Below are 13087 nucleotides of genomic sequence, written 5' to 3'. Positions count from 1 at the left end.
GGGGAGGTAGGGAAGGTGGGATGGGAAGAGGGAGGGGGGGAGAAAACGACACTGTATATATTTGAAAAGAAAAATGTATGTATCTTGATCAATGTGGTTTATAGTGTGAAAAATAAAAAAAATTAAAAAAAGAACGACAACAAACTACATATAAAGATGTAAAAATAATGTATAAGTAAGAACTAAAGAAGGGAAGAAAAGGGAAATAAGGGAGAAGGGGAAAAAAGAGGAGGGGGAAAAAGAAAAGAGGGGGAGCTTTGTTAAATGTGAAGATGAAAGTCTTTTCTGGAGGGGGTTGAGTGGGAGAGAATAACAGTCACTGCGAAATCAGTTGACACTTGCGAACGGGTTCACAATCCAAATGGAGAGGGGAGTTGTGGTTGCCCGTCAAGGGACGAGGGGCAACTCAGAAAGGGGAGGGGACACTTGGGGTAAAGGGAATTTTAGATGTGGGAATTAGATGTGGTTGAAGTATTTTATGTTTTAGAAGTGTTGCATACATTGAGTTCAAAAAATGAAAACTGAGAGATGAAAATGGGGAAAAGGGAGATGGTGGTGGTGAGGAAGAGAAAATAAGGTGTAAACAGAGTGTGAGATGCCCATGTTGAACTATATGACTATAAATATTAATGGAATACATAACCAAATCAAAAGGAAGAGGCTATTAAATTTACTGAAAAAAAATAGATATAACATTCGTGCACGAATCTCATCTAACTGAAGTGGAACATAACAAATTAAGGAGAGACTGGGTAGGGCACGTAACGGCAGCAGCATATAATTCAAAAGCCAGAGGTGTAGCTATATTAATCAATAAAAATGTACCAATCAAAATAGAGGAGGAAATAATAGATCCAGCAGGGAGATATGTAATGATAAAATGTCAGATATATTCAGAGCCCTGGAATTTGTTCAATATATATGCACCTAATGAAGAGGATCAAAAGTTTATGCAAGATATTTTTTTGAAGATTGTAGATACGCAGGGGAATATATTAATAGGTGGGGATTTTAACCTTAATTTGGACCCAAATTTATGGTTAAATCAATGCAGGAAATGCAACTTTTGGATATTCTCTTTTTTTCTTCTTTGGCTTGGCTTCGCGGACGAAGATTTATGGAGGGGGTAAAAGTCCACGTCAGCTGCAGGCTCGTTTGTGGCTGACAAGTCCGATGCGGGACAGGCAGACACGGTTGCAGCGGCTGCAGGGGAAAATTGGTTGGTTGAGGTTGGGTGTTGGGTTTTTCCTCCTTTGCCTTTTGTCAGTGAGGTGGGCTCTGCGGTCTTCTTCAATATAGGAGGCAACACCCAAAGGAGAAGGAATATTCATATTATTCGAGTAGACATAAAACATACTCAAGGATTGACCCATTCCTGTTGTCAGCCCACATCCAAAGGAGAGTTATGAAAACAGAATATAAAGCTAGATTGCTATCGGATCACTCACCCCTGTTATTAGCAATAGAACTGGAGGACATCCCACCAAGAACATATAGATGGAGATTAAACTCCATGCTACTTAAAAGACAGGAATTTAGAGAATTTATTGAGCGCCAAATTAAAATGTACTTTGAAATAAATACGGAATCAGTGAAAGACATATTTATATTATGGGATGCAATGAAAGCCTTCATCAGAGGGCAGATAATAAGTTATGTAACTAAGATGAAAAAGGACTATAATTGGGAAATAGAGCAGTTGGAAAAGGAGATAGTAAGTACAGAAAAAGAACTAGCAACAAGGGAAGATACAAAAAAAAGAAGAGAATTGGCAGACAAAAAAAAATAAAATACGAAACATTACAAACATTAAGGTGGAGAAGAACATAATGAAAATAAAGCAGAAGTATTACGAGCTAGGAGAAAAACACACAAAATATTAGCCTGGCAGCTTAAAACAGAACAAGCTAAAAGAACAGTATTGGCATCAAGGAAAAAGGACAAACAAATTACATATAACCCAACAGAGATCAATGAAAACTTTAAGGAATTCTATGAACAATTATACCGAGCTGAGAACGAAGGGAAAGAAGACAAAATAGATGAATTTTTAGCTAAAATTGAACTACCGAAATTGCAAGAAGAGGAGCAAAACAAATTGATAAAACTATTTGAAATAGAGGAAATACATTAAAAAAGCTACTGAACAATAAAACGCCTGGAGAGGACAGACTCCCAATAGAATTCTATAAAACATTTAAAGAGTTATTAATTCCTCCTCTCCTGGAAGTAATGAACCAGATAGAAGAAACACAAAACTTGTCAGATTCATGTAAAACAGCAATAATTACAGTAATACCAAAGATGGGGAAAGATCCACTAACACCAGCATCGTATAGACCAATATCTCTACTTAATTCAGATTATAAAATAATAGCAAAACTATTAGCAAACAGATTGGCCGACTGTGTACCAAAAATAGTAAAACTAGATCAAACTGGATTTATTAGGAAAAGATGAACAACGGACAATGTGTGTACGTTCATTAACTTAATCCATGTAGTACAAGGAAATAAGATACCAACAGTGGCTGTTGCTTTAGATGCAGAGAAAGCTTTTGACAGGGGAGAATGGAATTATTTATTCAAAGTATTACAGAGGTTCAACCTAGCAGAAAAATATATTGATTGGATTAAAGCATTATATAAGGGACCATTGGTGAAGGTGACAGTAAATGAATATATATCAAACCAATTTAAATTAAGCAGGTCAACTAGGCAGGGATGTCCACTATCCCCCTTACTGTTCACTTTAGCAATAGAACCATTGGCAGAACTGATAAGAAAAGAAAATAGAATAAAAGGGATAAAAATAAAGGAGAAGGAATATAAAATCAGTTTATTTGCAGATGACATCATAGTATACTTAACAGAACCAGAAATATCAATAAAAGAATTACATAAGAAATTGAAGGAATATGGAGAAATATCGGGGTACAAGATCAACGCAAATAAAAGTGAAGCAATGCCAATGAATAATGCGGAGTTTAAAAAAGAATCACCATTTAAATGGCAAACACAAGCAATCCGATACCTAGGTATTAGATTAGATAATAATTTAGGCCACTGATACAAATTAAATTATCAACCATTAATGAAGAAATTACAGGATGACTTAGAACATTGGAAAGAAATGCCACTAACACTGATTGGAAGGGTAAATTGCATTAAAATGAATGTCTTCCCAAGGATACAATACGTATTTCAATCGTTACCAATTCCCTTAACAGAGAAATTCTTCAATGAACTAAAAAGAATAATAAGGAAATTCTTATGGAAAGGGGGGGAAACAAAGGATAGCGCTAGATAAATTAATAGAATGGTACAAACAAGGTGGTTTGCAGGTATAAAACTTTAAAAGTTATTATAGAGCAGCACAATTAAGGTATCTATTTGATTTTTATCAAACAAGGGAAAAAGCAGATTGGACCAAGATAGAACTACATAAAATAGGGGAGAAGGTACCAGAACATACACTTTATAAGTGGGATGAAAAACTGGTGCAATAGAGAAGTTCACCAGTACTGCACCATTTACTCAACATATGGAAGAAGATTCACGTAGAAGGGAAAAAAAACAAATTACCAACTACCAAATTTAATATTGACGCAAAATCAACTAATCCCTTTCACAATAGATAATCTTTCCTTTAGAGAATGGGAGAGAAAAGGAATTAAAAGAATAGAAAATTGTTTTTTGGGCAATAATTTATTATCATTTGAACAAATGAAATACAAACATGGTACAATATTTGCATATCATCAATTGAAAGCTTATTTAAAGGACAGATTGGGAAACAGACTGAGATTACCAGAAGTAAGCAGCTTTGAATATGTGATTACAGACACAATGATAATTAAAAGATTTACAACAAACATGTACATCAAGGTGCAAGAGAAAGAAAATGATGAAATAAGCCATAAATCCAAACAAAAGTGGGAAAAAGGTCTAAACATGAAGATAAAAAATGAAATATGGGAAAAGTTATGTTCTGGAACTATGTGAAATATAATAAACACGAGGTTACAATATCATACAATATAATTGGTTACACAGGCTATATATCACACCCCAAAAGTTAAATAAAAGGGACCCAACAGTATCAGATAGATGTTTTCACTGTAAGAAGGAAACGGGAACAACAGTACATGCAATTTGGGCATGTGAGAAAGTGGGAAAGTTTTGGGAAGATCTAAATCAGGTATTAAATAAAATCACAAAAAGCAACAAACCAAAAAATCCAGAGATCTTTCTTCTAAATAATATAAGAAGTAAAGAATTAGGCCTCAAACTGGATGAAGCGCAAAAAGATTTATTATGATAGCCTTAGCAGTAGCAAAAAAATGTATAATGTCAACTTGGAAATCAGAAGAGAGCCTGAGAATACAGCAATGGTACATGGAAATGAATAAATGTATTCCATTGGTAAAAATAACATATAATTTAAAAAATAAAGTCACATTGTTTGAACAAATTTGGGAACCGTACATGGAACACAACAGAGAGGGCCTACCGCGGACCTCCAACCCCCTAAAATGACAGAATGAGAAGAAGACGAAATGAACTGACCCAGTGTGTAAAAGTAGATGACACAATTTTCTTGTTTCTTTTCATTGTGTGATGAAATTGTTTAATGGTTTTAGTGTATTGTATAAGTTGAACATTTAATGGGTTTGGAAGGGGGTGGGAAAGAGGGAGGGAAGGGAGGGGAGAAAATGCCACTGAGTATATTCAAGAGGGAAATGTTTGTGTGTATTTTGATTAATATGGTTCATAGTGTGAAAAATTAAATAAAAATTAAAAAAACTGTACCTCACCCCACAAAAATTACACCAATATAGACCTGAATTATCAGAGATGTGCTTTAGGTGCAGTGTAGAGGGTTATTTCCTTCTTACACTCTGCACGAAGGCGAGGCCCTTCTGGTATGACCTCTGTGACACCCTAACCAAGATCACAGGAGGCACCTTCCCAGTAGGCCCAGAGCTTTGTCATCTGGGGAATTTTATAAATGTTAATAGATTGCAAACTAAATTCCACATTAAATTCACATAAATTCCCTTATGTGTGGCCAGGAAATGCACAACAGTAACATGGAAGTCTGACTCCCATCTCCTCATTGATAGGTGGTCTTCAGAAATGAACAGATGGATTCCATTTGAAAAGGTCACAAATAGTCTTCGTAGGAGAGATAACACCTTCCTAAAAATCTGGCCGCCCTGTTTAGACATATAGGTGCCTCATTGGTGCCACCATAGAGTTACAACTGCTACTGACGAGCCAGCAGACCTCAGTCAAGATTTTGATGGTGTGATACCATCACGTCTCTGTGTTTTACTGTAAGCACTGACGATGGAAACTTACTGTTTCATTTTCTTTTTTATTCTCGATTCCCTGTTTAATTGGAGTTATACAGTAGGGTGGGGGGGGGGGATGGGTTTTCTTGTCATTTTGTATCTTGTACAGTTGTTAATTGTTAAATATTTTTAAAATTATAAATTTAAAAAATGACAGAACAAAACAAGATGTGAGAATACAATTAGATAAATGTAGGTGCAGAGTTGGTGGGTACTGGTAGAAACAAGCACGATGGCTAAATGTAGCCAGATGGATAGGTTCAGTCATGAAATAACTGAGGTACAGGTTGGAGACTGATTTATGATGTTATTGGTGTCTAATACAGGTATGTCACCATATAACGAAGGAATGCATACAGGCTCGTACATGCCTACTGGTCTGCAAAGCTGTGGTGAAATACTGTTGTTACAGACCTGTTACTGCATAACACTGAGGCACAGTGGGGTTGGGTCTGTCACTATATATAAAACTGGGGTACTGTCCTAGTGGGTACAGGTCTGTCACTATATATAACACTGGGTATAGTACTGGTGGGGTCAGGTCCGTCACTATATATAACACTGGGGTACAGTACTGGTAGGGAGGGGTCTGTCACTGTATATATAACACTGGGGTACAGTACTGGTAGGGAGAGGTCTGTCACTGTATATATAACACTGGGGTACAGTACTGGTAGGGAGGAGTCTGTCACTATATATAACATTGGGGTATAGTACTGGTAGGGATGGGTCTGTCACTAAACAACATTAGGGTACAGTACTGGTGACAATGCATCTGTACGTTCAGTAACATTGCAATACAGTCCTGGGGGGATGGGGCTGTCACTAAGCAACACTGGGATACAGTACTGGTGGGAATGGTCTGTCACTGAAAACATTGGGGTACAGTATTGGTGGGCTGGGTCTGTCAGTATTGGTGGGCTGGGTCTGTCAGTATTGGTGGGCTGGGTCTGTCAGTATTGGTGGGCTGGGTCTGTCAGTATTGGTGCGGATGAGTCTGTACAACACTAGGTACAGTGCCGTTAAGGATGAGTATCACTGTATAACACTAGTGTACAGCACCAGGGGAGGGGGCAGTGGGATGGAGGGGTGGGAGGGGATATGTCTCTCATTGCATAACACTGTAGAGTCCTGCCACTCACAGGTTTGTCACAGTTTGACAGTGTCGGGTTGTGTGTAAAAACTACAGTTCCTTGAAAACTCCAACCCACATCTCTCTCTCTAAATCTAACTGAGTTGGGACAAACCTTTGACGCACTGAATCATTTGAAGAATTCCAGCATAACACGGAAAACAAATGTTGCATGTATCCTGCCTGAACTCAACAGCGTTACTTATTGCAGAAACTTACTGTGGGTCAGAGGGATCTGGGGCAGCAGGGACTGATTCGGGTAGATAGCATGTCCCCATGACCCATACGAACTCTGCATTGCCGGAGTGGAGGCGCTGAAAATGTTTCACAACTTGCCACAACGTATTAGAACATTGAGCATTACCACTCCTTTGGCCAACAATGTCGTGCCAACTTGTGTAAACCCACCTTCTCAACAATCTTATCCTGCCCCTACCTTACACCTTCAACCCTCTAGTTGTTTTACATCCACGTGCCTGTTGAATGCCCCCATTGTACCATGCTCCACCACCAACTCCCACAATGCGTCCTGTGATGGTGTAATGGGGGGGCATATTTTACTGACCATTTGCTATTGGCTATGGCTGTAGATATTCCACCCTCCTGGTAAAACAGATGGAGATGGCCAGTTTAGTGGTGGTTTGAGTCTGTTAATAAAATTGATATGCCATAGGCATGGACCAGTCAAGTATTGTACCAATACAGGGCTTTTATTAACAAACTCGAACCACCTCTAAACTGGCCAGTGGGAAACCATCTCCATCTGTTAAACCAGTAGGGTGGAGTATCTCTACAGCATAGCCAATAGCAAGTGGTCAGTATAATATGCCCCTTCCACCCTCATTACATCATCACAGTTCCAGACACCCACTGCTTTCCGAGTAAAAAACTTTCCTCTGACGTCTCCCCTAAACTTTCCTCTACTCACCGTAATCAGACGTTATCTGGTATTTGCTGTTGTCGGGCTGGGATAAAGGTGTCGGCTGTCCACCCTGTCATCATCTTATGGATGCAATAGGCAAGGAGAGGTGATCAAGGTATATAAGATTATGAGGGGCTGAGATAGGGTGTCCCTCAAACAACAGAGGGGGAGGAATGGTGCTGAATAGAGAACTAATGTAACAATGTACATAGATGGAAACGTTTGAATGTGACACTGCAGATGTGAAAGGACTTTGAACGGTTTTCTTTTGTAAATAATTTATTGCGAATTACGTTTAATTTTGGAAATAGTCTGTGCATGTTTATGCCATTTCTGGGTCTTGGAAGCACAGGAAGAATGGGGGCTCCTGGCACTGACTCACCTGACACACCGCAACCTGCAGAATCGCATCAAAGCCGCCTTCAGGAGCGTCCACGTTGCCTGATATTTTCTCTTTCTCCAGCTCCTGGGTGAAATGGTTGGCATTGCTTGTCAGGGGAATTACATTCTTGAAGGAGAATGGAGCCTCGCTGTTGGGCCAAGGTTCCTTCAACCTGGAACGTGAGAAAACCCAAGAGTAAAGGACAGCCTGGGAAAGTGCGAGCACTCATGATAGACTCTCACAGTCAGCTTGAGGGAGAAACTGTGCCTGAAACCAGAATCCTAAACTCAAATAAATAGTTTTTTCTTTTAGACACATACAGCGCGGTTACAGGTCCTTTCGACCCATGAGATTGTGCCACCCAATTAACCTACAACCCCTGGTACATTTTGAAGGGTGGGAGGAAGCAGAAAACCCACACAAACAAGGGGAGTATGTACAAACTCCTTACAGACAGCGTGGGATAGGAATCCCAGTCCCAATCGCCGGTGCTGCAACAGTGTTGCGTTAACTGCTACGTTAACCGTGGCGCCCAAGTAATAATACGAGACCCACAGGAGACTGCAGATACAGGAGTCTAAACTCAGCCTGCTGGAGGAACTCAGTGGGTTGCACAGTGTCAGTGAGAGAAAGAAAGGTCAACCTGAAACTCTGTCCCGAAACATCACTAACTTGACTAACGTTCCTCGACACCCTCTCCCCCGCACCCCCCCCCAGAAGATTGTATAGAATGTGCTGAAGTGGATTACCAAAATAAATTAAAGGGTAATAAAGATGAAACCACATTGGCAGACGTTTAAGTACGTACTTTGCCAATCTCACTGAAGGGAAGAGAGGTCCCATAAGAAGACGAAATGGGATGTTTCGAAGAGCGGGAGGAAACTGGAGCCCCCGGGGAGGGGTGACGAGGGGTGGTGACAAGAGGTGGTGAGAGGGGTGGCAAGAGGGGTGGCAAGAGACAGACAAAAGGTGCTGAGAGCAAGCCATAGTCTGACTGATATTTGGATTTACTCAGCCTGTCCCAAGGTACGAGATGACCTGGAGTTGCTAGCTCGTGTTTTCTTTCTGTGTCCCACGTGGCTGTGACTCACTACTTTCTCTGCCTGTGTGGGGAACAAAGCTCCCATTCATCCTGGATTACCCAGCGTTCCTCTGCATTGTTTTTCCGAGACAATACTTGAGGAACATTCTAGGGAGTGACAGCAATTTGTGCCATAGGTCACATAATGCTAGCCACACTATGTCAATGTTTGTTGATACATTTTCCTTTCCCTTCCTTCTCCCCTCCTATACTCCCGCTCTCTCTTGCCTTACTCTACATCCACCCACCCCTCCCCCACCCTGCTCTGCAGTCTCCCTGGAGTATCAATGTATGGATGGCACACTTCTACCACTCTCCCTCTCTCGCCGTAACAGTCACCTACCGCCACACGCTCCACCCACATTCCCCGAACCTGTACTTATCAGATATCAGTACTGGTGGCCTTTGTGTCCCCACGCCGCTCTGCCCCCAGCATCCATCTCCACCTTCTCCCTCCCCTCCCCTCCCCTCCCCCACCTCCCTCCCCCATATTTTCCCTCCCTCGAGGTCTCTCTGTGGATCGAGAGGCCTGAGGAGCTAAGCACAAAATGCAGTGTCCTTTATATAGCAAAGGTTAAAATACATACGAGAACATGTCGGCAGGCAGCTGAACAAAGGGGTAAGGGGGTGTGTGGTTGCAAAGCAGGAGGTGATAGGTGGAGAAGGATGGGAGAGGACAGCAGAGATCAAGGAGAGGTGGGATGGCTGGGGGAAGGGAGGGGGAAGGGAAGGAGGAGAACTGGAAAGGGGAAGGGAAAGGAGAAGGGAAAGAAGAGAGCAGGTTAGCAGGAACCGAAAAAGTCACTGTTAATACCATCTGGTTGGAAAGGGCCCGGATGGAAAATCAGGTGTTATCCCTCCAATTTACTGGTGGTCTTGGTGGGATAGAATAAGAGGCCATGGACAGGCATGTGAGTGTGGGAGTGTGACAAAGAACTGAAATGGTTGCTCTGTTACGGTAGAAGACGGAGCCAAGGTGCTCAGCGAAGCAATCTCCCAGTCTGCGCCCAGACTATCTGATGTAGAGAAGGCCACAAAGGGAGCAACAGATGCAGTAAATCAGTCCTGTGGAGACAGAAGGGAGAAGCCCGTTTGGGGCCCCCCGGACCATGTTGAGGGAGGGGGTGTGGGCGCAAGTGTGGTACTTCCTGCAGCCACAGGGGAACGTGCTGGGGTGGGGGTCTGGTGGTGGGTGACTGGTCGGGAGGTTTTAGTGCATGAGGGATTCACAGATGAAGCAGAGAGGGGAGGGAAGGGGAAGATGTGTCTGGTGGTGTGATCCTGTTGTAAGTCCTGGAAATTCTGATGGATAAATTATTGGATATGGAGGCTGGTGGGATGATAGGTGAGGGTGAGGGGGATTCTATGTTTGTTATGTCGGGGGGCGGAGGGGGCCTGGGCAGATGAGCGAGAGATGGAGGAGATGCAGGTGAGGCCTGAGTTGTTGGTGGTGGAGAGGAGGCCTCGTTTGTAGAAGAAGATAGACATTTCGGAAGATCTGGACTGGAAAACCTCATCTTGGGATCAGATATGGTGGAGATGGAGAAATTGAGAGAAGAGGATAGAATCTTTGTAGGGGGAAGGGTGTGAGGAAGTGTAATCCAGGTAGTTATGGGAGTTAGTGGGTTTGTCGTATATGTTTGTTGTATATCTCTTTTCTTCCGAGATGGAGACAGAGATGCAGGAAGGGGAGAGTGTAGTCGGAGATGGACTAGGAGATTTTGAGACTGGGGTGGAAGTTGGCCGCAAAGTGGATGAAGTTGAGAAACTCATCATGGGTACATGAGGGAGCCCCGACACAGTTGTCGATATGACGGAGGAAGAGGTGAGGGGTCTTGCCTGTGTAGGCTTGCAGCATGGATTGCTCCACAAAACCCACAACAGGGACCCATACCTGAGGAGATGACTAATACCTTGGCTGGCTCAGGAGAGCCTCCTGCTGGTCCCAGAGAGATATGCAGGACTGCAGCCTTGGCAGGTTGCCTCAAGTATCAGAAGTAATGCATGGAAGTCTGTAGACATCGTGCTGGAGAAACTCAGTCGGTCAAAGAGTGCCCTTTATATAGCAAAGACAGTCATAACAAAATAACGTCGGTTATAACTCTTTATCTTTAGCCGCTTTCAGGTGGCCAAAATACCCCGATGTAAAGCTGCCCTATTCTACGCCAATGCGGCTGTCGGGTGGCCACCTGAAAGTGGAGAACCCGGACAGGAGGAGCACTTACCTAACCCTTTTCCTGTAAGTATAATCTCCGGCTCCAAGAATCCCCTGTTGCACCTGAAAGCAGCAGTGGGACTATTGTCACAGTCCACAGGAGCCGGCGTTCACTCGGATGCGGCTCTCCCTCAGCCGGCGCGTTCAGGCGACAGAAAAGCGTCTTTCTCTGTGGCCACCTGAACGTCCCAGCTGCACTCCCCCAGCCGCGTCTGCCAGCACATGATCTACATCCGAGCACCTGAAAGCAGCTTTTGCTATATAAGGTACACTGTTTGTCCCACTGAGAGTCTCCAGCAATGTTTTTTTGCCTCAATAATCAGCTCATCACTGCCTCACAATGACTGTCCCTTCATGGATTCTGGAGGGGTTGCCTATAATTTACATTATATACATCACAAGGTACACATCTGTGTGTCTGCAGTAACAAAAATTCCAGAGTCTTATTCATTGACCAGCTCTGCCTTCAACAACATAGTCCCGAATAAACTCATCCCCAAAACTCTGAGACCTTGGCCTCAGCACCCCTCTCTTGCAGCTGGATCCTTCACTTCCTGTCCTGCAGCCCGCATGCTGTAAGGGCTGGAGTCAAGGCCTCCTCCACGGCCATCCTCGACACCGGTGCCCAAAAGACCGCGCACTCAGCCTGTCGCCCACGACTGTGTGGATGCACACCAGCCCAACTCCCTCTGTAGGTTCACAGATGATACCACCATTGCAGACTCGATTTCAATCGATGGTGAGCTGGAGCTCAGAAGGGAGAGATAAGAGGGTCTAGTGGCTTGGTGCCGGAATAGCAACCTCTTCCTTAGTGACAGCACTCCTTCTTCCTCAGATGGCTGAGGAAACTTGGCACATCGCTTGAGTCCCTTATGCAGCAAAGGTAGCGATACATCACCGACGTTTCGGGCTCGAGCCCTTCATCAAAGTGTGAGAAAATGCTGGCAAGGGTCCGAACAAAAGGGTGGGTGGGGGAAAGTTGGGTGGTAAAGGCAGGAGATGATAGGTGTGTGTGGTGATATGCTATTACACCACTAGGTCACCAGGGGCCACCACTTAACGACCTTGATCAGAGCTGATCAGAGCTCGTGCTCTCCATTCTGACCTAGGCTTGCACAGAGGGAAGACCTAGCTGTATATATTAGTCTATTAAAACAAGCATTTAACTTGCACTCTGTCTCGTGTGATTGATGCTAGTCACCATAAATTTAATAGATTAATATCTTACCAGGATGGAAGCTACTTCTGCCCTCACCCATGCTCCAGACTACACCGAAACCCAATTTAAGGACCTGGAAATGGCAACGGCTCCCACACACGTGCAACGGAGTACAGACCAGATGGAGAGCTGCGGGACCAAAATCGCGGGGGAGAGAGGGACTCACCTAGCGATCGTGGACTACAAGAGAGACAGAAGTATCCCGGAGCAGGTAAAGAGTGGCAAAGAGCCTCACCTGTTAGTTAATTCACTGGAACTGGGACCGGCCATGCAACCCCCCGAGTTCCTGATTTATAATCAAGGATCGCGACAAGCATGGGCAGAAGGTGTACAACAAGTCGCCCTCCCGATCACAATCTACCGCTAGGACTGCGTTTACGGGTTGCTACCCCTGAGACACCCCCAGCTAACCCTGATTCCCCAGAGGGGGCACACACTTCCCCAGGACCGAGTGGCCGCATGGGGAAGGGATCAGGCTCAGTATGCACCCCTCCCCAGCCACTGGATCAGAGGATTATGTTCAGCCAAGTGCTGAGGCCAGACAGGCTGGAACTGGACCCCAGAACTCATGGAGCAAGCACACACTTGGGCCAGTGGCAGAGGTGTTTTTTAAATTATGTGGGAGTTGATGGGGCGTCGGAGGAAGAGATGTTAATGCTACTGATAGCTCCGCTGGGGGATCGCCCGTACTCTCTTATACAGGGTGCTAAGTCCTATCAAGAGGCTATGAGCACCTTGCAAAGACACTATAATAAAGGGCACAGCTAGCTCGAATCTAGT

The 13087-nt window shown here is 43.6% G+C and overlaps 1 protein-coding gene across 3 annotated transcripts in view; it reads right to left on the bottom strand.

Moving 5' to 3' along the window:
• itgb4 (integrin, beta 4) overlaps window positions 1–13087 on the bottom strand; it is a 142323-nt gene that overhangs the window by 93983 nt on the left and 35253 nt on the right. For all 3 annotated transcript variants that reach the window (XM_069929326.1, XM_069929328.1, XM_069929327.1), the window contains exon 7: window positions 7793–7964. In XM_069929326.1, coding sequence (XP_069785427.1) covers window positions 7793–7964 — 172 coding nt within the window. The remainder of the gene's footprint in view (window positions 1–7792; window positions 7965–13087) is intronic.

The sequence above is a fragment of the Narcine bancroftii genome, chromosome 3 (genome assembly GCF_036971445.1).
Source record: "Narcine bancroftii isolate sNarBan1 chromosome 3, sNarBan1.hap1, whole genome shotgun sequence".
Lineage (NCBI taxonomy): Eukaryota > Metazoa > Chordata > Chondrichthyes > Torpediniformes > Narcinidae > Narcine > Narcine bancroftii.
This window is presented reverse-complemented; position numbering and strand designations above follow the sequence as displayed.